The sequence below is a fragment of the Alnus glutinosa genome, chromosome 1, assembly GCF_958979055.1.
Source record: "Alnus glutinosa chromosome 1, dhAlnGlut1.1, whole genome shotgun sequence".
NCBI lineage: Eukaryota > Viridiplantae > Streptophyta > Magnoliopsida > Fagales > Betulaceae > Alnus > Alnus glutinosa.
In genome coordinates, this window is record NC_084886.1 from 7,644,568 (window position 1) to 7,668,113 (window position 23,546).

At 34.8% G+C, this 23,546-nt stretch overlaps 3 protein-coding genes and 1 pseudogene across 3 annotated transcripts; all 4 read left to right on the forward strand.

Moving 5' to 3' along the window:
- The first annotated feature begins 1,301 nt into the window (after positions 1-1,301).
- Positions 1,302-2,498, forward strand: LOC133862025 (protein GOLVEN 6). The gene is made up of 4 exons (XM_062297866.1): positions 1,302-1,572; positions 1,669-1,736; positions 1,831-1,906; positions 1,989-2,498. The coding sequence occupies exons 1-4, from the start codon at positions 1,467-1,469 to the stop codon at positions 2,147-2,149; spliced, it is 411 nt and encodes a 136-aa protein (XP_062153850.1). The 5' UTR covers positions 1,302-1,466; the 3' UTR covers positions 2,150-2,498.
- A 1,945-nt stretch (positions 2,499-4,443) lies between these two features.
- Positions 4,444-6,946, forward strand: LOC133864510 (uncharacterized; annotated as a pseudogene).
- A 490-nt stretch (positions 6,947-7,436) lies between these two features.
- Positions 7,437-11,851, forward strand: LOC133869928 (uncharacterized). The gene is made up of 6 exons (XM_062307026.1): positions 7,437-7,880; positions 7,985-8,088; positions 8,349-8,446; positions 10,041-10,246; positions 11,174-11,223; positions 11,468-11,851. Exons 1-6 carry the CDS (start codon positions 7,496-7,498, stop codon positions 11,516-11,518), a joined length of 894 nt encoding a protein of 297 aa, XP_062163010.1. The 5' UTR covers positions 7,437-7,495; the 3' UTR covers positions 11,519-11,851.
- Positions 11,852-14,296: 2,445 nt separating this feature from the next.
- On the forward strand, positions 14,297-21,113 carry LOC133869938 (uncharacterized). The gene is made up of 11 exons (XM_062307037.1): positions 14,297-14,759; positions 15,341-15,504; positions 15,618-15,840; positions 15,918-16,060; positions 16,154-16,362; positions 16,471-16,605; positions 17,531-17,659; positions 18,527-18,927; positions 19,522-19,738; positions 20,143-20,336; positions 20,511-21,113. Exons 1-11 carry the CDS (start codon positions 14,377-14,379, stop codon positions 20,707-20,709), a joined length of 2,397 nt encoding a protein of 798 aa, XP_062163021.1. The 5' UTR covers positions 14,297-14,376; the 3' UTR covers positions 20,710-21,113.
- Positions 21,114-23,546: the final 2,433 nt, after the last annotated feature.

Below are 23,546 nucleotides of genomic sequence, written 5' to 3' on the forward strand. Positions count from 1 at the left end.
TGCCTAATCTAAATTAATATCCTCTCTTTGATTATGCCAGTGAAATAAATTTGGATATAATTAGTGAGAAATTCTTGGAAAGTTTTTAATAGTTTGGGATGATCTTGTGTGCGAAACTTATGGAGGTATAGACATGACCAAATTTTCTCATTTCAATCCAGAAATATGTAGAGATGACCTATCAACAACCCCCAACATATAACACCCAAGAGATTCCCAGCCAAAGAAGTGCATTATTTGTTGGAGTCTTGGGTATAATTATTTGTGCAAATTAAGTTGGTCTGAGTTATACGATGAACAGTCTCATCATCCTTGCATATTGGAGGGTATAAGCTAATTTTTTCTTTAACTTATGCAAGGTTAACATATTCTAAAAATCTAATTCTGTCTTTAATAATGAAAAGAACATGTTATACACTTGAGTAATACTAAAAACTACACTTTTATCCAATAATTATTTCGTTGTTGTGGCAATTCCAATCTACTCTTGGATTTTTTTTTTTTTTTTTTTCAATGACTGATCCGAGAGTTATTTGATGCTACCACATCAGCATTATTAGATAGTTCTAGAGTAAAAAAGTGGGTTTGAGTATTAATCTATACACATAACAAGAAGCAAGGTAAAAGTCATTTTTCTGTAATTCATTCAAAACCAAACTAAACCTAAATGAGTGTCAAACTATTTCTCCAAAAATAAAATGGGTGCCCCAAATGATACTACAAATCACAATGAGCCCTAAGAACCTTCACAGGATATTCAACTTAATTAGCAACAACTTATCCCCCTCCCCTCGAAGAAGAAAGAAAGAAAGAAAGAGAGAGAGAGAAAGAGAAAAGAATTTGCTGCTGACCACGTACAAAACATGTCAATTTTTCTTTGCCCAAATGGATAAAATGGTCTATTTAATTGGATTCATAACAATTTCTTTGATTTTTAAATTATGTAAATTAAAGTCCTTTTTTTCACCATACGGCGTAAAAAATATAGTAATTTACTAATGAGAATTGAATATATATATTTCAGATTTTTGCGCTTTATGTCATAGAAAGCCTTTAAACAAAACAACAATATTTTAATTTACCGAAGAATTTCTCCATTTGGGCAAAGAAAGATTGAACTGTTTTCGTCCTTAATTAACATAAATTAGCATGCTAGAAACTGCGGCCCCCACAGTATTAGGTACAAAATTAACCAGCCCCGAGGGCTTGAAGGCTTCTAAAAAGGGATGAAATTAATTTCCATATGCACAGTGTTGCTTTGGAACTCCCTATTTTGTGCTTTGTGTACTCTCTCTCTCTCTCTCTCTCTCTCTCGTATGTGTTTCCTCCCTTTGTGAATATAAATCAATCCCATTTCCTCCTTTGGTTGATATCGGATCAATCTCACATCCAAAAAAAAAAAAAAAAAGTCTCTTCCACGCAAGACTCTCCTCTCCTTCTTGATCTCCTAGCTAGTGTAGTAATTAATGGAGTCATTAGTTATGACTACGCTGTTTGTTGTGCTCTCGGCTTTGCTAACACCATCTGCTAATTCTCTGCAAATTCAGCTCCAATCATCATATCATCAAACGGGTAAATCTCTCTCTCTCTCTCTCTCTCTCTCTCTCTCTCTCTCTCTCTCTCTCTCTCTCTCTCTCTCTCTCATTACTTTGCATTACGATCGAGCAGGCAATGAAGTACTCCAGCATTCTTCTCTCCCTGCACTGCCAAGGAAGCTCAAACTATTTGAGACAACTGTAAGAATCCATTAATTAATGTTCATATATAAAACTTCTAATTTTCTTGGATCAACTTGGATCATTTTTCTCTCATTAATTTTCTTTAAAACAGGTTAAAGGATATGGATCAGGTCATCAAGATTTCCAGTCATACAATACACAGATTTATAAGGAATATGTTGCACCTGGTACGATCCTTGTGCCTTAATTAGTTATCTTTGCTTATTCTTTTTTATTTTAATTTTGTAATATTGTGCATGACATGTCCAGGTGAGTCAAAGGAAAAAGAGCAAGTTGTGGTGCATGGAAGCAAAGGGACATGGAAAGAATGGGTGGAAGGGGGGGACACGTCAGAGTATTTTACGATGGATTATTCCAAAGTAAGAAGACGACGTCCTGTCCACAACAAGTCCCTGCCGGTTGGTCCATGAAACATGGAGGAGGATATCGGATTAATTTTCAATTAATCCTGTTTTGTACAAGAAATGTTATAATAATTAATTAATTAATTTAGGGAATTAGAGGAATATGTCACTTCTTCTATATGCATTGTAGCTTACATTGCGGAGAAAAACCCTAGGACTTGTCAACTTTTTTGTTTTTAGTGGTCAAAGATATGGGGGTTCCGAACCATGTGCATGTATCATGTATGCATGCATGTTTTTATTAATTACATCCTTGATTACAGTAAACAATTTTTGTTATGTGATCAAGTGGGAGACAATCAACCTCGATCGGTAAACCCCATGCATGCATTTGCCTGCCATATGTAATTTTCGACTGCGTTAATGTTGCATTCAAGGGAACACCTTTTAAATTCATGTTCCAGTACGTACTTTAAATCATTTATAAATGATTTAAGAGAAATTTAATTATAATTTTGATTAGCCTTTAATTTTGCAACATAACATATATATTTTCCTAATTGGAACACAACCAAAGAGCAAGTTGTATAGCTCTCAAAACTCAAAGCAAATTGTCACCAACACATGCACGTGCACCAGTACACAATTATAAATCTATAAGCACCATTTTAGCTTTAGGCATTATGTATACACGTATTACCAATATGACAGTTGCAATATTGAAGATGATAATTAAGTTCGTGCTTAGGAATCACGGGTTAAGTATTAGTTAGGATTGTACATGCAGATGTGAACATGATTATTTGAAATATCTATAGTCGCATCCGTAAAATGCGTGTGGATATCATTTTTAAATATCCACATTTGTGTCATGTTTTTATTAATCGTCTCAGAACGGTTATTACAATTATTAACAGCTATCCGCATATTAAGAGAATTTTGTGTATATTTTAATCTTTTGAACTTTCTTAAGGTATATATCTATTATGGCATATTTTAAACGATTTTTAGAAAATAATTTAGGCCGAGTTTTAGTGGTTTGGGCTTCATTTAATTTTCTTTTTAAGCATTAATCTTTTAAAAATATATTGATCTCATATTACTTTTGCCTATTTACTCAAGTATTATATGAAAAAGCAACACAATTAATCAAACTAATATAAAAATAACCTATAATTAATTCAAAACCAGTGGCGGACCAGCGTTGGGGCCAGCAGGGGCCGTGGCCCCTGCTGGCTCCTGAGAAAAAAAAAAAAAAAATTTACTATTCTAAGTTCTAAGGTTAATTCAAACTTGGCCCCACCATAATAATCATTACTATCCAATAGAATTTTTTATTTTTTATTTTTTTAAGGGGCCCACAGCATGGTTTTTCAATATGGAATCAGCTCATTGCTTACACAGTTACACTCCATCAGTCGCTTCATCAGTCCACAGCCCATCTCACGATTCTCACCTGCTGCCCTGCAGCACATCAAGCACGCACAGCCCATCTCACATGCAGACCTGCTGCCCTGCAGCACCTCAAGCACGCACGGCTCAATAAATGAAATGATAGAAGAGAGAGAGAGAGAGAGAAAAAAAAAAAAAAAAAAAAAAAAAAAAAAAAAAAAAGGAAAAAAATTTGTAAAAGCTCTTAAACAAAGAACTAAAGAACAAACGAAAAACAAAAAAAAAAAAAAAAACAAAAGAACGAAAGAACAAACGAACGAACGGAAAAAAAAAAAAAAAAAAAAAAGCCTGCACTGCGCCACTGCTGGTGACTGCCAGATGAGTACCGTGAGTTTTGTGGCTGTGGACCTGTGGTGGAAAAAGAAGCTGAAGTGAAAGTGTGAAAGTGTGAAACTCATAAACTTTGAAGTGTGGAAGTTTAACATTTTTTTGAGGTATTTTTTTTTAGTGTTCAATGAGTACGAAAAACTTTTTTCTCTTTTTTTTTTAAAAAAAAAATGTTAGTTTTGAGGTTTGGCTGATTTGCAGGTGTTGAAGTCTTGAAGAGCATAAGAAGGAAGAGGACAAGAGATTTTTCATTATTTTTGGGCATTGCTTCTCTATTATACTTGTGCTGATCTTGTGACTTTTGTCTACAAGGTAATTTCTCTATTCAAATTTTCAGAATATTTTTTGATTTTGAGTTATATATGAAATTATCAATGATGTTAGTTTTGAAGTTTTTAGTTTTTCATATTATTATTTTTAGTTTAGTGTTATATAGACTCTTGTATTTTTTGGCTTTTTTTTTTTAGTTTGTATGATTGTTACTTATTAGACTCTGATAACTTTTTTTTTTTTTTTTTTTTGATAGTTGATTGTATCTTATGGGGTTGTAATTTAATTTGGAAAATTTAGGTTCATCAAGCATGTCAAATTTTAAAACTATCGAGTCATTCTTCAAAAGAAAAGAAGTTGATGTTCCAGAAAGTAATCCACCATTGAATTTTAATGCTGAAACTTCAAATCTCAAAGAACGTCCTCTTAAATCTCAAAGGATTGAAGTTGAAGAACATCCTTATGAATCTCTAATTGTGGAAGCTCAAGAGATTCCTTTTAAATCCTCCACGCTTAATGTTAACGAAGTTGATGGTTTTTCTATAGAACGGGATCCAGGAAAACGTCATCCGATGTGGGACTATCCAGTCAATCGAGGTGATGAAATAAGAATGGCTTATTTGAAAGCACGTCCATATCAAATTTTGCGTCTAGACTATCCATTTTCTGGACCTGAAAATCATCCCCATCGTTTTCAAGCTTCATGGTTTACACAATTTTCATCTTGGCTTGAGTATTCTCCTACTACGGATGTCGCATATTGTCTACCATGTTATCTTTTTACAATGAAACCAGTTGGACGTCATGGATGGGATGTATTTATCACAAAGGGATTTAGAAATTGGAAAAAGGTTCACGATGGAAAGAAATGTGCCTTTTTGACTCATATTGGAGAGGATCCTTGTTCACCCCATAATAATGCTGTGAAATCTTGTGAGGATTTAAAACAACAATCACAGCATATCGATAAATTATTGACTGCACAAAGTACTGAACAAATTCAAAATAATCGATTACGTGTAAAAACTTCTATTGATGTTGTTCGGTGGCTTGCATTTCAAGGATGTGCTTTTAGAGGTCATGATGAGACTCCTAATTCAAAAAATCGAGGTAATTTTCTTGAGATGATTAAAATTTTGGCATCATATAATGAAAAAGTTGCAACAATTGTTTTGGAAAATGCTCCTAAATCTGCAAAGTATACTTCTCATAGAATTCAAAAGGAGATTTTGCAAGTCATGTCAAGTAAAGTGCGAGATAAAATTCGTGAAGATATTGGAGACTCTAAATTTTGTATTATTGTTGATGAAGCACGAGATGAGTCTAAAAGAGAACAAATGGCTATTGTTTTGAGATTTGTTGACAAATATGGTTTTATACAAGAACGCTTCTTTGATCTTGTTCATGTTAAAGATACATCGGCATTGACTCTCAATAATAAAATATCTGATGTTCTTTCTCATCATGGACTTGACATTCAAAATATTCGTGGACAAGGATATGACGGTGCTAGCAATATGCGTGGTGAATGAAAAGGATTGCAGACATTATTTATTAATGATTGTCCTTATGCATACTATGTTCATTGTTTTGCTCACCGATTGCAATTAGCATTAGTTGCTGCATCTAGAGAAGTGGTTTCTGTTAATGAGTTCTTCACAAATTTGAATTTCATTATCAATATGGTTGGTGCTTCATGTAAACGTCACGATCAACTACAAGCTGCTCAAGCAGAAAAAATTGCACATATGCGAGCTATTGGTGATCTTGAAACTGGAAAAGGAGCTAACCAAATTGGCACTTTGAAACGAGCTGGTGATACTCGTTGGGGTTCTCATTATAATTCTATTTGCAGCCTAATAAGTATGTTTGATGCTACTTGTTCAGTGCTTGAAATAATTAGAAGAGAAGGAGCTAATTACTCTTAACGGGAAGATGCTAATGCTGCTTATAAAATGATTACATCCTTCGAATTCATTTTTATTTTACATTTGATGAAGGAAATTATGGGTATCACTGATGTTCTTTGTCAAGCTTTGCAGCAAAAATCTCAAGACATTTTGAATGCTATTAATTCAGTTTCTACTGCAAAAAAGCTTATCCAAAAGCTGAGAGATGATAATTGAGAGAAATTGCTTGAGAGCGTTGTCTCTTTCTCCAAGAAATTTGAAATTGACATCCCAGACTTGAGTGCTCGTTATATTGAAGGTCGAGGTCGTAATCAACGGAATCACATTACAGTGGAGCATCATTATCATTTTGACATATTCAATGCTGCTATAGACTTTCAACTGCAAGAGCTTAATTGTAGGTTTGGTGAAAGGGCAGTCAGACTTTTGACACTTAGCTCAGCTTTGGATCCAAAAGGATGGTTATAAATCATTTAAAATTGATGATATATGTAGTCTTGCAGAGGTGTATTATCCTCTTGATTTTTCTGAGCAGGAGAAAATTAATTTGGGATTCCAGTTGAAGTATTTTGAGCTTGATGTGCATAATGATTTGAAGTTGCAAAATTTGTCTTCTGTTGCAGAATTATGTCAAGGATTGGTAGAGACAGGAAAATCAAAGACATACTATCTTATTGATAGATTGATTCGTCTTGTTTTGACTTTTCCAGTGTCTACAGCGACTACCGAACGAGCATTCTCAGCTATGAAAATTGTTAAAACAAGACTTCGCAACAAAATGGAAGATGAATTTATTGCAAATAGTTTAGTTGTGTATATTGAAAGGGAAATTGCTGAGAGCTTCAATTTAGATTCGATACTTGATGATTTTGTTTCTCTAAAAGGACGTAAACTAGGTTTTTAAACACTTTATATTTCTGTCTTTTTGTACTAGTGCCAACATGTTTTTGTTGCTAATATATTAATTTTGGCACAGATTATAATGAATTTTTATAATGTACTTTTGTGATACATATTGTGTGACAAATTATTCAATTTATATTTTAAATTATATTTATTAGCCCCTGCAATGTCAGTTACCTGGGTCCGCCACTGTTCAAAACGACGTCATTTTAACATTAACCATCCAAACAACGTAATTTTGAAAACCTGTGAGGTCCTCCTTTTCATCACGAAGGATGAAATTGAAAAGGTTTAATTGCCACGAAAGCAAAATAAGGATAAATTAATGGAGGAATAAATAATTCTACGTTGGAGCAAAAACGAGGAAATAGAGCTAGAATTAAGACTCGAGGACCAAAACGGTGCGTTCTCGGAAGTGAAACCGAAAGAAGACCTCGTCAGCTTCGACAACACGAAACGGCGTCGTAGAACAGTTTCTCATTGACTTAGTCGGTCTCTCCGAGCTGGAAGAAAAGAATCTGAGAGATTGGGAAACTCGTAGCGGAGAGCCATGGAAGACATATGGAAGAGAGCGAAGAGCTTCGCAGAAGAAGCGGCGAAGAGATCTCAGACCCTCACGAACTCCGTCGCCATTTCCGACTTGGTCTCAGAAACCACCAAGAAATCGAAGGAGCTGGCTGCCGAGGCCTCCAAGAAGGCCGATCAGATCAAAACCGCGGCGCTCAAGCAGGCTGACCAGATCCAGATCAAGTCCCTCTCCCTCTCCCTCCCCGATATCAGCATCCCCTCTCAGCTCTCCTCGCTCTCCATCGCCAATTCCTCCGCCTCCGCTTCCTACTCCCCCTCGGAGCTCCGCAAGTTCGGAGTCACCGACGATCTGCGAGAATTCGTTAAGGGACTCACTTCTACTACATTCAAGAACTTCCCAGTCCACGGTAATCTGTGAATGCCATTTGGATTTTGGACGTTTCTTTTCCGTTGGATTGTTATTATTATTATTATTTATTTTTAATTTGGAATTGACGGTCGAAAAATGCAGAGGAAGCAGAGGCTTCAGATGTGGCTACGACGGGGTCTAACGTGCGAAAGGATCTGACGGAGTGGCAGGAGAAGCATGCCACCATGGTTCTCACCACCGTTAAGGTAAAATTCTTTGCTTCAGAATTGGGTTCTCATCAAGTACGGAAACATTTTCGTGCACGTTCTCTTCCACGGTTTTCCAATGCTGATCTAGCTTGTTAAGGGCTGGATGATATTTGACGAAGAACATAGGGAAACCATTTTAAGTGCTATTTTGGATGTTTTGACGAAGAGATACGTGTTGTCCTGAAATTAGCACCGTATTTTGTGTTGATGAGGAGATGCTATCAGTGGTAACTGTTGGAAAAAGTTTTCTTTTACAGGAAATTTCAAGATTAAGATATGAATTATGCCCGCGTGTTATGAAAGAAAGAAGATTCTGGAGAATTTATTTCACTCTTGTGAGCAGCCATGTGGCTCCGTAAGTATCAGTTTATTTGAGTGAAGCACTTTTGCTTTTATTGATGGATTTCCTCAATATTTTGTGTGCTGGATTGAACTCTATTGAGATCCCAAATTCCATTATGAATAGTTTAATGTTGAGATAAAGTAAACCTGTGGAAGATTCTTAATATACAAGAACTTTAAAAAATCTTAATTGTTGCTTTTTAAAAAGGGAAAAAGTAAGACAGTTTGCCATACTATGAAAGGTGCAAGGAATAGCTCAGAAAAAGAAAGAAAGGTACATGGAATAAATCAAAGCACAATAGAATTCTACTATGGGATCTTCTCCCACAAGTCAGCTTCTGTTTTTAATATTTGCTATGGGATAGTAAGAAGCTTAGATAACCCACTATAATCAATTTTCGGTAACTGCGTTATGGTAGAAGTAAAATCAGTAATCTTAAACATGATATCTACCTCTTATAATGAGCAAAAGCAGCTTTTACATATTCATCCCGAACTTTGCTCCTTGTGTCAATTCTCCCCTTTATTCTAATTGATGCAATGTTCCCCCTAAGATTCCGAGAGTGTGTTAGTTTTGCTCTTTATGAATAATTGTTCTGAATTACCAAACCAAAATAAAAAGACAATTGTGTTTGATATCACCCATATGGAATGAATATCACTGTCATATCTAAATTGGATTTTATAACATCATTTGGAAAAACAAAATGGTAAAGAAGCAGCAAATAAATGAACTTGGAAAAGAAAAACAGGTACTTCAAATATAATCATTTTTTTTTATGCCCCATGCAATCTGGTAGAAGGTGTTGCAAAAATAATTCTTAAGTTTTTTCTACAATAAAAGGAATGGATCATGTTGAATTGTTATAAAGAAATATATAATTGAAGATAAACTCAAAAATATAATATGGAGCGAGTATTGATAATACCATCCATATGTTGATAATATTGAGGAATTGAAAATTTGTCGAGATATATCCTAATTTTTAAATCAATGCTTGAGGCACAGAATTATCAACTGTAAAAAATACAGGTAATTATGCATTGGATGTGTTGGTAGTCATATTAGCATGTGCATGTTGTTAGATATTTAGTTAGATATACCGCCTAGGCGGATGTCTTTTGATAGATATGCTGGAATTTGTATCTTAGTGCCTTTAAATGATATTACTAATGTTTGGTTTGTTACATAAGCAGTTTCTGTTATAAGTAGAAGAGTATGTGCTACTTTCAGATGCTGCACTCAAAACTTTTTTTAAGTATTTAACGTAAATATGTGAGATTTTACTGTTTATTTTACTATATTACAATGCACTAAAATGAGTCAAATCTCCTTTTTAATTCTTTCTCTGATTTTCCTATTTTCCTTCATTATAGCCTATCCTGAGTCCGCTAGCTTGGTTTTGATGTGAAGATAATTTGTTTTGGTGCTTTATAGGAAGTAGCTACTACTGATTTATTGTTTCATAAAGTCTCCATTTTCTTGAGTGATGAACATGGAGGCATGAGTGGTTCTTTCTTTGTTTTCTTTTCTTTGTAATTTTGATATAATTTGGACTATTTAGAATTAACATCCTTTCTTACAATGCTTACAAACTAATGATCAGGTATGAGAAGCAATACATGGAGGAGGTTAAGCTCAAAGAAGCAGAGAACATAAAGGATGATAAAGTGGAGCAAACTTCCGGTGGAAATGAGAAAGCAGAAGGGGTGGGGAAGAACCCAAAGGGTAAAGCTTCCAATTCATCATCAGCTGAGCAGGACTTGGATACATTTCTTTTGGGAGATCTTGAAGACAGTGATGGAGGTCAAGGTATATAACCTTTTTGACATGTGTTCATGTTCAACAGCCTCATTGAAATTTAATATTTCCCTGCATCTTTTTATGACACAGTTTACTATATGCAATCTTCAAAACATTTAGTCCTAGGATTGTTGAGCTAATTACTATATGCAATCTTCAAAACATAGTATAAACTACAGCATAATTTTGCATGGCATCTGAACGTGCATTGCTAGCACATTGTGCATCATATCTCCCAATTGTTCATGACCTGGCACACTGCATCCACACGAGTCACTAATTTGAAATGTTTTATGGTCTTCCATTTGGTAAATTGTCCTTCAAGTGACAGAATTGACCTTTCAGAAAGTGGTATTGATAGTCAAAAGAAGTATTTGAGTAGGGGAATAAGATGGTCTTTCAGTCCGCTGTTTTCTATAAAGCATTTAAAGAACATTGCAGCAGCACAATAGCAAGACATGACCCTAATGACTATGTTGTTGGATAGGGTCAGTTCATTTGTTAAAATCCTCTAGTCCGTAATTTTTGGAATTATTAATAAAAAAGATGATGGATAAATTAAAATTTGAATAAATTACTATAAGTTCATTCTATTGTTTTGGACACCTGGAACTCCAGATTACATACTTATCATTTACATAGCTTAGGTCTTTAGCTTTGAAGCATGGCTCGTTGTTTATCTCGGTGAGGTTATGGACAGTCTGTGTGCAAGATATGCAATCTAATATTATTTAACTTGTGGTCAATTTGTTGCATTTTGAACTCAACTTTTTTCTATGAATAAGAATTTCATTACAAAAAAGGGACACTCAAGCACGTGAACTCTTAACTTCTCATTGTTAATTTTTATAGACCAATGAACTAGACTGGCAGATAATCTGTTCATTGTCCTCGTCTTTTGCCTTCAGTTTTTGATTATCTTACATGTTCTTTCAGATGATGGTGAGGGGAGCTTTGATGATGATTTTGACAAGATTGACAATTCAGTAAGCTTTACTGATCTCATGATTCACTTTTCTCTTGTTACATCTTCAAATTTAGTGACTTATGCTTCATCTCTGATTTCAATTCCTCACATATCACGCAAAAAGCTTCCAAGTTAATTTGACCAGCAAATTGATAAAGAAAAAGAGTAATTTGACTAATAACTATGGAACTATTAGCCTGCACCAAACAATTGTTACCTTGGATTTGTTGGAAAGTTATTTGAAATTTTATGGGAAATTACAGGATGTTGAAGATGAGAAGGATGCAAAGAAGACGGAGGCTGCAACAGGTTAGAACACTGCCCGGTTTGAGGGAAATACAAAGCGAATGCCAAGACTTGCTTATGTGACTAATGGACTGGTGAAGGGAACAGATGAGCAGTCGTTGCTATATATCAAAGTTAATATGGTGATTTCTTAGGAGGTGCAGTGGGTATTTGGTTGGCAAATCTGAATTAGATGTTATCAGTGTTCGTTTGTGTTTCAGTGCTATATAAATAGAGGCAAGCTATGATGCCTTTTTAGGCTGTTAGTGGAAATATTTGACCTTTACTTGCCTTGTACAGATGACTTGATTCCGTTGATTCATGTTTGCTTTTTAAATGTTAGAAATTTACCTATAAGTGAATATTGATTTCTAGTCTTGACATATAGAACCCTCAATTTTTATGCACTCAAATCCAACTTCTGAAAAAAAAAAAAAAAAACAATTATATACTGGGATGAACATGATAACACGATTGCATTCAGAGGGGGGGGGGGGGGGGGGGGGGGGGGGGGGGGGGGGGGTGATGGAGTAAACTTATAGAATAAATGAAAATATTGTTAATTTTTTATTTTTTATTTTTATAATTATTTTCTCTGTTCAAAACAAAAACATTAACAAACAATCAAAACACTCTTAAAAATACAAGAAGTATTTACGTTTATGTTATATTATAACATTTTTTCAAATTAAAACAAAAAAAGGTCTCTCAAAAGACATTAACAAACAGGGCCGATCTATAATTTTTTTTTATTGTTTCATTTTGAATCAAATGATCTATTTTGGGGTGGAGGTAATAAGCTATAGTTATGATATTGTGATGGATGTGTAGATAAAAATATTGTTCCAAAATTTAGTACCCGCGTTTATTTTGATAAAGGGCTGATATGTATCGTAAATAGCAGGATATCCATACATGTTGTAATTGCAATAAAACACACCGTTTTACTATATACATCTATTAAAAACTTTTAGACCAAGAATGCCTTTTAGCACTGAAATTGCAAATTAGGGTCCGACTTGTATTAAAATAAAGTTTGGTGACATATTTAAAAATAAGACATAATTTAGAGAGAAAATGTAATTCTTTAAAAATTATAATTTATTTATTTTTTAACTCTAATAAAAAAGAAAGAAAAAAAAATGGTAATCAAAACAAAACAAACTAATACTTTTAATTTAGGTTTAAATACGTGCTTGGTCCCTGAGTTTTGAAAACTTTATTTTTTAGTACTTGAATTTTAATTCGCATCACAGATGATATTTCCATTTTAGAAAAATACCAAATTAGTACCTCAGTCAAATTTTCCGTCTAAAAACTAAAGGCTCGCCAGATGTCAACTCCTGAGGGTTTGACTGGTCTGGGGAGGCCGAACTACCCCCCATGGTGGCCACCCAAAGGCAAAAAATAAAATATAACTGGTCAAGGGGTTTGGCCTTTGGGGGTGGTTCGGCCACCCCTATGGGCAAATTCTCATTTTTTATTTTTGGTTTTAGCCCTTGGACGGTGCATGATGGTGGTTCAGCCACCCCCAAGGACCAAAACCCTTGACCATATTTTATATTTTTTTAGCCATGGGGTGGCCGAACCACCCCATCCAGATCGGTCCTTGGCCAAAATGGGGGTGGCACCCCTTTTTTTTTCAATTTTTTTTAAGTTTTTAATTTTTTTAATTTTTTTAATTAATTTTTAAAGCTTTTTTTTTTTTTTTTTATATTAAAATACGTGTCAACCCTCAGGGGTTGATACCTGGCGGACCGTTAATTTTTGGATGAAAAATTTGACTGATGTACTAATTTAGTCTTTTTCCAAAACGAAAATATTATCTATAATACGAATTGAAATTCAAATACTAAAAAATAAAGTTTTCAAAACTCAAAACCAAATACGTATTTAACCCTTTAATTTATTGTAAATGAGAATGTTGACAGGCATCAACACATTACTGAACAAAAGAAGACATTATTATGTCGTTAAAAATTAAAAATGATTATCAAATGCAAAAGATGTTAATGAACGTAAAAGCAAACGAGTTGTGCAAAAATATTTTTTCGTAAGAGCACTAGTAGCAGATGCCCTGTAAGTAGTTTTATTCCTTAAAATAGGAAAAATTTGAAAAAAATTACCAAAAAACGAGTCACAACAGATGCCCTATTTTACATATTTATTATTGGGTAGCACTGTAGCTACCAAATAGATTATTTAATCTTAAAATAAACTCTCTCTCTCTCTCTCTCTGTTTGTGTGTTGCTCATGTTTCCCTTCTTCTCCGATCTCCAACATTGTCTCCAATATCCACCAGTAGCAACAGATCGGCAATGGTAGAAATCGTCGTCGGAAGCTAGCCTCAATCTGTCGGAAATTGCGTCCTCCAACAGCCCACCGACGACCCACAAAATCACATCTTCTGGTCACCGTTGGCAACAACCCATCAGAGGATTGTGTCTTCTTTGTTTCGCCGTCACTAAACCGCCAGATTTCGCTGGAAAATTGACTCCTCTGGCTCTGTCGGTGACGGCTCAGTAAACCCCACCGGATATCGAGCATGAGTTTCACGAAATTGCTCGGTTTTTGTCCTGGGTCGATGGGTTTGGGTATATTGGTCTCATTAATCAAGAAGAAGATGAAGAAAAAGCAAAAATAAATAAATAAAATGTAAAAAAATAATATTTTAATCTATAAGGAAAGATAAAAGAAAACTGCTGTCGAGTGTTTTTTATAAGAAAAAAAAAAGTGATTTAATTCTTTAAATTTTATCTAAATTAGAGAAATGAGTTCAGAATCTGCTTATAGTGCTCTAACAAAAACACCGCTCGAAACTCTGAAGTCTGAAGTCCCCTCACCCCACTCGGGCCACTCCATTCTCAAACCTCCAGCTCCAAGCTCTATGGCTCTTGCCTCACTCCTAAGCCCGAAGCGCTCAATCAAAGGGTATACTTTGTCCCTCTCTTTTCTCTTCCTCCCCAACGCATCCTCCTCCCTCTTCTCTTCCCTCTGCGGAGGCCACCCCTTCTCGCCGCCCCCACAAGCCCCTCCGGTCCCAAAGAAAGTCTCGTTCACAGTAACGGCCCATGGGAGGACGTGGCAAGATCCTTTCCATTGGATGTCCAACACCAACGACCCTGATCTTTCTGAGTACCTCACCCAAGAAAACAAGTACGCTGAAGCTTTTATGGCTGACACCCACAATCTGCAATGCACGATGTTTTCCGAGATGAAAAGCCGAATGCCTGCCACCATTTCCATTCCTCCTGAGCGCTGGGGACCCTGGTTTGTTCATTTTGCACCAACCCATTTCGTCTTTTTGGCAGAGTTTTACAAATTTTCTTTTAATTTTTATGTGAATTTCGTGTGTGCGCGTCTACACACACAGAGACGTATATATTATAGGTAGATTGATAGATACATTCATAAATTACGACTTGTAATATAAACGTAGTCTTTTGACTGGTTGGAATGCTATGTTAGTGAATTGTATATTTGTACAAGTGCTTGTTGGTGTAAAAAATGAAAAGACTTTGGATTTTCATGGTGGAGTCCCTGGCTCATGGGAATCAAATGGCGAGCTAATTTAGTTTGTAGCAGGTTAGTGAGTGGGTTGAAAATTTGAAATGCTTGGAAAGCCTTAAAATGCACACTGTCCATCCAACCTATTATAATTAAAGCATTATCTAATAGGCGTAGACTTGAATTCCTTGTGAATGTGGCAAGGGGAATGCAGGAGTGAAGAGAGTGGTACACTCGTACCAATTTTGATTTGTGCAGCTAACTTTTATCTTTCTGCTTTAATGGGATTGGGGGTAGGGGCAATTTTTTGAAATTCGCAATATTTCTTCATTACATTTGAGCAGGTTGTATTACCAATACATTCCAGAGGGAAAGGAATACCCGGTTCTGTGTAGGAGGTTAGATACTCAGAAAAGTGGTTGGATGAAGACTTTTCTTCATCATGCAAGAGGAGGATTTGGAAGGGAGGAACCTTTGCTAGACTGGAATGAAATTGCAGAGCAATATGGCAAGCTTCTCTCGTACCTCTTTACGCTAGAAGAGCACCAATAATTTATTTCTCATAGATATTACCTTCTATTAGCTAATATTTTTTTGTTATATTGGCATTCAATGTTGCAGGTTATGTGCACGTGGGTACATGTCGAATTTCACCCGACCACAATTTTCTTGCATACACACTTGATATTACCGGCAGTGAACGATTCATGCTTCAAATTAAGGATCTTAGAAGTGGATGCATTATTTCAAAATTACGAGTTGATGGGGTTGTTAGTTTGGCATGGGCCCAAGATGGAAATACTCTGTTTTATACAATATCAGATGATAATCAACGACCTTACAGGCAAGGCGACTGTTCTGGATCCTTTTTCCTTGGGGGTCATGATACTTTCTTACCCTTTTTTCTCCCTTTTTGGGCAGGGTTCTCTGTACCAAATTAGGATTTCATGATACGGATGACGTCCTGGTATTTACAGAAAGTGATTCCAGCTTTTGTGTGGACATAACAAGCACAAAAGATGGCAAGTTCATAACTGTGAATTCAAACTCAAGAACTTCATCCGAGGAAGGAACTTACATATTTAATTTTTGTTTTCCTTTGCTAGCATATGTTATTATTCTCATATGGTGGACTTATATCTTGTCTCGTTTATGGCAGGTTTACGTAATAGATGCTGCCAACCCATTAGATGGTTTGCGTAGAGTATGTGAGCGTGTTTGTGGTGTACAGTATTTTTTGGAACATCACTACGGTATATTTTATATTCTTACAAATGCTCCTTTGTCTGAGAATATGGAGTGTTCTGGTGGAAACTATTACCTGGCTAAATGCCGAGTTGACGATATACAGCCAGAAAATTGGCAGGTGATGTTTGTTCTCCGACCCATGTATATTTTCTAATTTACTGTTTGATTGCCTCTCTTTCATGTATCCATTTTTCTCATCTTTCAAATACTTCTGTTTTCCTTTTAGAATGTCATCCTTCCGGGAGAAGATATTAGCTTACAAGATATGGACATTTTTAATGGGCATCTGGTGCTTTCTGTCAATAAGAAGGGCTTTCCTATGTTTTGTTCCATCGATTTGCCTATTAATGTTAATTGTAAGGTATTTGTATCTCTGCTTTATTGCATTACGCTTTACCATAAAAATATGAACATTAAAGAGTGATGATATTTCATCTTTGTTTTGCCTTTTATGCTCTGTAGTGTCAAAGGACATCATGTTACAATCAACATCGTCCTGAGTAAGAGAGAAACAAATGATGAATTTTAACGATGAAATGTATAGATAAATATGTTACTAGATTGTAATCTTTCTCATTGCATCTTTCATATCTGTGTACTTCCATTTTCACCTAACCCATGCTTGTAGGATCTTTTATTACAGATTAAAACGAATATAAGATCATCAAATGAAGTGTAATAGAATGGATAAAAAATAAAAGTTGCCACAAAATTTGGCTGAATACTTTGTGCAGAGTGATGTTATGTCAGTAACAGGAATTTTGGATTTGATCATGGTAATTATCATAGCCATTGAGGAATCTATACACCTGTTCCTGTTTTAATGAAATCTATTGTGACAAGCTATGTGATAAAATGGCTTTCCATCCTATCGTTGCTATAGAACAGAAGGCATGTGGTGCAGTACTGCATATGCAAATGATAGATTTATGGTTGGTCACTTCAGATCATATAGATGTATAAAAGGAGAGAAGCAATGAATTTTTAATTGACTAAAATAAGTGCAACATATGCATGCGTGTATCAGTGTATGTGTGTAAGAAAATACAGTCAACATAACTTATTTACTCATCTTTGGGACACTGGATCATTAGATATCTCTGGTTCTACAAATGCTTGATTTTCCCCTTCTCTGAGCTGTTTTTATTTCTAGTTCAGATTATGTCATGGTGGTTCTAATCAATATGTAAATTCTGTTTACAATAGAGAAAAATTAAATTATTTTATGCTCTGTTCATAACAAATGTATTTGTACTCATTTTCTGTGCATATTGAATGTTTTGCAGCATCAAATGGAGATTGATAATCTTAATCCATGGTATTTCCCCCTGCCCTCAAATTCATGTAGTGTTGTTCCAGGTTCAAACCATGACTTTATGAGCTTGGTTTACCGTGTGGTGCTTTCTTCTCCAGTGGTATAACTTCTAATAATTATAATTAGATTTACACAAATATACATCATGCTTTTTGTTTCTCTCCCCCATGAATCCCCATTTTAGATTTCAGTTCTTTTTGAGTTGCAAGAGACGGTGTAGGCAATAATTCCCGCTTAACTTTGGAGAACTTGGGCTGATCTGGATTTGGCTATGCTATCATATAACTCTTTACAAAATCAATTTTTAGTGTGATATACTAACACTTCTTTATATTTTGTAGACTAGAATACCTGTGATGCAAGATCTTTTGTTTATCAACACCATTTGTGTCTCAATTGTCATCTCCTTTAGTTTTGCTTTCTTAGCCTGTGTAGATTATTTATTTAGGAAAGGAGAACCATCCCTGCTATAGTGGGACTTCTGTTTTCAAGACACTTATAATGCACATATTCCAGTATAGTTTCATTCTTGGTCACCATTCTTATACATAAGGAATACTTTTTTGAGGTATAAGTTGTGATGCTTGACAAAAAGAGAGCTGAGAATACTCTTCAGATGTTTGATAATAGTTAGAAGTCTTCCTTTGCTGTTTTGTGATTGTGTTTGAATTGCACTTCAAATCGGGGAAAAAAAAAAGTTGCTTTGGAGGACTTTGATTGGTAAAACTATTGAAGTTCAATAGACCTGACATACTCTCAAGTAAGCAAGTATTGCTCCAATATTGTACCATTCTGGTCCCCCCACCAAATCGATAAAAAATGCTAAAATGCTTATGAATATTGTCAATTTCGTTGAAATAAAATTCAATTTTTTACGTCTAATTATACTATTTTCATCTACTTTGGAATTAGAAATACTCCTTGGTTTTGATATAAAAATCTTTATCCTTTCTTTCGCAATCCGCAGATGCCTGATATGATTGTTGACTATGACATGTCAAGACAGACATACTCGATTGTGCAGCAAGAGGAAGTGATGGGTGTTTCTGTTAATAGAACATGCTTAGCAGCTTCTGAGCTAGATACGATTTGTTCTCAAAATGAGGGAGAAAATATCCAGAATTTTGAATCACAGAGATGGAAGGAATATTCCTGTGCATACTGTTGTGAAAGAAAGGAAGTTGTTTCCTATGATGGAGTGAGGATTCCTCTGACCATCTTGTACTCTAAAAAATCCTGGCAGAAGGGTCAGTCTCCTGGAGTTTTACATGGCTATGGGGCATATGGGGAAATTTTAGAAAAAAGCTGGTGTGCAGATCGCCTGAGTTTGCTTGATCGTGGATGGGTGGTGGCATTTGCTGATGTGAGGTTGGATCTGCGTTAAGTTTTTTCCTTTGTCCATTTTTGGCACTGATTTTTTGAAGTGGACATTAACATACGTAATCTCTATACATGAAATGAAACCAATCAGATTGCTAATGTGTTTTGCCAGTTTATTTGTTTCTAATTTTGCAATATGCTAAGCTTGAACTCCTCTCTTTGCCAGCTTTTGAACCTCTGACCTTCTGGAGGGCTATATGATTACCCAACCACCAGGGCGAGAAGAGGGCTGATTTTTTTAAACTTTGCATATGTAGAAGTTTTGCCTGTTTGTATTTGATATTATTTAAACTTGTCTTGTGTCTATGTCCATGAAATGTGTCATGACATGATATGGGTTATTCTAAGCTCTAGTTGATCCTATGTATTAGGTTGCCTTCATCAATGTTTTGGTATTATCTGTATTTTTTAAAATAAGCATGCAATTGTATTTACTACCTATTCTGATTTCAATTTTGAGAATGAATGTTTTGCACTTAATATGCCAGGAAGCTGCTTTCTTGGCTGAAATCAAATGAGTGTGGCATTGATTCTGATACCTTTACATGTATTTACATGACACAAGAAGTTTTGTGTGAGCAGGGGCGGCGGCGGTAGTGATTCTTCGTGGCATAAGTCTGGCAGTGGGTTGTACAAACAGAATTCCGTATATGACTTTGGATCATGTGCCAACTACCTAGTTAGTGAGGGCTATGTTCATAGAGATCGGCTTGGTGCTATTGGATATAGTGCAGGATGTGTAGTTGTTGGGGCGGCTATCAATATGTACCCAGATCTATTTCGTGCTGCTATTTTGAAGGTTAGCCCTTAAAGCAAAATGTTTTGCCATCCATTTGTTAGTGTTCTGATCCAGTGAAGTGAAGTGGTTTTTGGTTCTATATATAGGCTTTACTATCTAGATTCTTATGCTCTGTAAGATTGATATGGAGATGGAAAGAAAGAAAAACTTCCAAATTTTAGAAGTGGTTTGTGTTTGAATAATATGTCAGTTTCACTAGTATATGTACATACTTTATGTATGATGTTGATCTTTTACTGCTAATTTATCTGTGAAAGAGAGAAGGAACCGATGCTTTGTTGATAGGTAGCATTGCTTTAACTTAGTTGCTTTGGTGATTCGTAGTATTACTTTGGCTAATTTGAATTATTAGTTTTCTTATTGTTAAATTGTTGGCACTGATGTTTGGGTAATTCTTGTAACAGGTTCCATTTCTTGATATATGCAACACATTGTTGGATCCTAGTTTGCCTCTCACCATACTGGATTATGAAGAATTTGGGAATCCTCAGATACAGTCCCAATTTGAGTCTATTTTGAGTTATTCTCCTTATGATAACATTACTCCCGACACTTGTTATCCTTCAATGCTCGTTACAGCATCATTTCATGACTCGAGGCAAATTTCTATCGTCTGCTTTTTGATGTCATCAATACTTACATGCAGTGTGCATGTATACATGTGTTTTTTTTTCCTCGTTTAAGCAGATGTTCTTATTCAATAGGCATACTGCCTACATATAAAGATTATAGCCATAGACTTATACTTGTGGCTCTTAATTTTCATTCTCAGGGTTGGAGTTTGGGAGGCTGCAAAATGGGCGGCCAAAGTACGGGATAGTACATGTTCTGAATGTTCGCGTGCAGTCCTTCTGAAGACAAATATGACTGGAGGACATTTTGGCGAAGGTGGACGCTATGGTCAATGTGAGGAAATGGCTTATGATTACGCTTTTCTGATGAAGGTTTTAGGGATGTTGAACAATAAATAAACAAAATAAGCTTGCCGTGGGAAGGCTGTCTCAAATCAATGAAAGAATTTTGCGAAAGCACTGAGCCTGCATGTATATGTTTTCTGTACAGAATGGGAGTATGAATTAGGTTTAGAGATTCCCAAGCTTTTTGTTTGCGTTGAGAGGTCTACAAATTTCTATAGTTTCTGGTAGGAGGGATTCACAAGCTTCTACTGATAGAAAGATAGATATGAAGAGACTTTTTTCACAAACTGTTTGCGCCAATGCTTGTTTTACATGCATATGCCATGCAGTCTACGAACAAGATACCCTGCTCTTCAAGTTTAGGGATTTTGGATTAATTGAAACAATTACCTTTTCATTCCTCCATATTATTGTCTAAATATTCATAGCAATTTCATATCTTATAAGACCATTTTTTATTTTTGGTATATATTAAAATTATCTGAATCGGGAAATAGAATTGTACCGGTTCAAGCATCGGAATTTTTATTTTATTTTATTTTATTTTATTTTATTTGTTCTGTTATGCAAGAAGCAAACTGCTCTATGTACTTATTTTGGGATATTCAACATCCCATGCTAAAATGGGAGAGATACTTTGATTTAGAGAGCGTCCATCACATTGAAGCCTCATAAATTTTTATTCTATTTCATTCAATTTTATTAATATTGACGAAATGGTTCATAATTAAGAGCATAAATTATGGGGGACCACGCTTTAAATTAAATGTTGATGAAAAACCCCATTGGTCAAGCAATTGAACAGGGCTAATTAAGTTGATGAATGTTTTTATTTATTTAACTATTATTATTCACATTTTTTAGGTGAAGGGTTCCATCTTTCATCCTTTCAAATATTAATGCCAACTCACGGTTGGTAAACTTTTTTGTAGTCCAAAAAAACGTGTGGGGGTGTTTGGAAGAGTAAAAAATCTTAAAAGATTACTTCGTTTTCAAAAAAATTTCAATATTTCTAATCAGGTTTTATTCAAAAACTCGGAAATCCACATCCAACCCGAATAAAACCCGAATTTAAATATTAAAATATTCAAATGCCATGATTATTTCAATCATTACCAACATTAATTTTCATAACACCAATCATTATACACAACTTTTCATACAATCTAATCATTTCCTACTATTAAGAAACACTTTTTTCTAATCTCAAAAATTCAACACCCAAACACAAATTCAAAAAGAATTTGAATTCTATTCAACATCCAAACACATTTTTATTGTTTCGAAATCCGCAAATAGATTCAGAATATTATTTTTATTCAAAAAATTCAATATCCAAACGGACCATGTCAAATATTCAAGAGAATGTAGATTTCCTCTCAACCTTATTCCTTGGAATGTTTTATTTCTTCAATTACAAGAATGCTCACATCCCATGCATTTTTTTTTTTTTATTAATAAGGTGCTAAACTTTTTTCGTGCTTGCTAAAACCATAATCCCCAATTCCTACAAAAACTCTCTTCCTCTCCCTCTCCCTCGGTTTTGTTCTTTGCATATGGATAAGTTTCATTCCTTCCAAAGTCTTTTTTTTTTTGTTAATCTCACGTCAGTTTTTACTGCTTCCCCATTCATCTTTCCCATATTTCACAAACAAAAAAAAAAAAAAAAAAAGAGAGAAGGGAGTGAACATGTTTTATTTGGCTATAGATGAAAAATAAAGAAAGAAAAGAAATCAAATAGTATAAACAATTTATATATTAGGAAATAAAAGAAAAACCACAATTTATATATAGTTTTTTTTTTCGAAATCTTTTTATTTTATGTTTATGACAGGTTGTTCTGTGGTGTTTTTAACCTGGTTATTGTTGTTTGGCTAAGTTTAGTTGTAGCATCTGTCTGTATTGGTCTAAACTTTTACTTGGTTTGGTTGTACACCAGTTTGGTAGTAACTTATGTAACCTTCTGTGTTGGTTATACTCCAGTATAATTAATGGAAAGATTAACTTTCTTCTCAAAAAAAAAAAATAATAAATCATTCCTATTCCCAAATTTAATTTCTATGCATCTAGAGAGAGAGAGAGAGAGAGAGAGAGAGAGAATAGCACGTGATTAGAGTCACAACTCTGTTACGAACATGTGGTAACAGTCACAATTTTATTTTTCAATGCAGTACAGTAACCTTATTAATATTCGCTACCTCAATCATTTGAATTGAATTGTTTATGGACAAAGATTACATATATGGTGGTACCAACTAATAAAATCATGCATTCATATATGTCAATTATCGAGTCATGCTATCTAATCTGTACAATCAATCATATTGCAATTCAACCGTTGATCTTAATATTCTTAATTTTTCGACTTAATTAAGCAGCTTATAAGGATTGGGATCAAGAGAATCATTTTACCAAGTTCTTAATTAGTTCAAGTTAATTGATGATTTTGACCATTATTTTAATCAAACTTTAATTTCGATCTCTGGGACGCTCATAAAAAATAATAAAAAAAAAGTATATATAAGACGTTTGTGAAACATCAAATCAGTGTTATCATTTGTAGTAATAATGACCTACAATTCTCTATCTGTGTAATTATTCATAGGTTCAGGGTTGTGTTTATGGGTTAGTTTGAATCATGTCGATACATGAATATAGGAGTATATATATATATATAGATTAATTATAATCTGATTCATTTAATTAAAGGGGGTCATACTCCTTTATTCTAATCTGTTAATTTTGTGTTGAATTCGTGTCAGATTTGATAATCGTATCAAAAATTACCAGCACTTAATTATGTCGTGTATCGGGTTGGGATCACGTTGAGGTATTGGTACAAAATTATATATGTTAATCATAACCCGACCTATTTAATTGGATGAGTCATA

Coding starts and splice junctions, on each gene's coding strand:
- LOC133862025 (XM_062297866.1), top strand. CDS start 1,467: ATGGAGTCATTAGTTATGACTACGCTGTTTGTTGTGCTCTCGGCTTTG. Junction 1,737..1,830: donor TCAAACTATTTGAGACAACT/GTAAGAATCCAT, acceptor TCTTTAAAACAG/GTTAAAGGATATGGATCAGG. Junction 1,907..1,988: donor TAAGGAATATGTTGCACCTG/GTACGATCCTTG, acceptor TGACATGTCCAG/GTGAGTCAAAGGAAAAAGAG.
- LOC133869928 (XM_062307026.1), top strand. CDS start 7,496: ATGGAAGACATATGGAAGAGAGCGAAGAGCTTCGCAGAAGAAGCGGCG. Junction 8,089..8,348: donor TGGTTCTCACCACCGTTAAG/GTAAAATTCTTT, acceptor TTTCTTTTACAG/GAAATTTCAAGATTAAGATA. Junction 10,247..11,173: donor AGACAGTGATGGAGGTCAAG/GTATATAACCTT, acceptor ATGTTCTTTCAG/ATGATGGTGAGGGGAGCTTT.
- LOC133869938 (XM_062307037.1), top strand. CDS start 14,377: ATGGCTCTTGCCTCACTCCTAAGCCCGAAGCGCTCAATCAAAGGGTAT. Junction 14,760..15,340: donor CCTGAGCGCTGGGGACCCTG/GTTTGTTCATTT, acceptor ACATTTGAGCAG/GTTGTATTACCAATACATTC. Junction 17,660..18,526: donor TGGTGCTTTCTTCTCCAGTG/GTATAACTTCTA, acceptor CGCAATCCGCAG/ATGCCTGATATGATTGTTGA.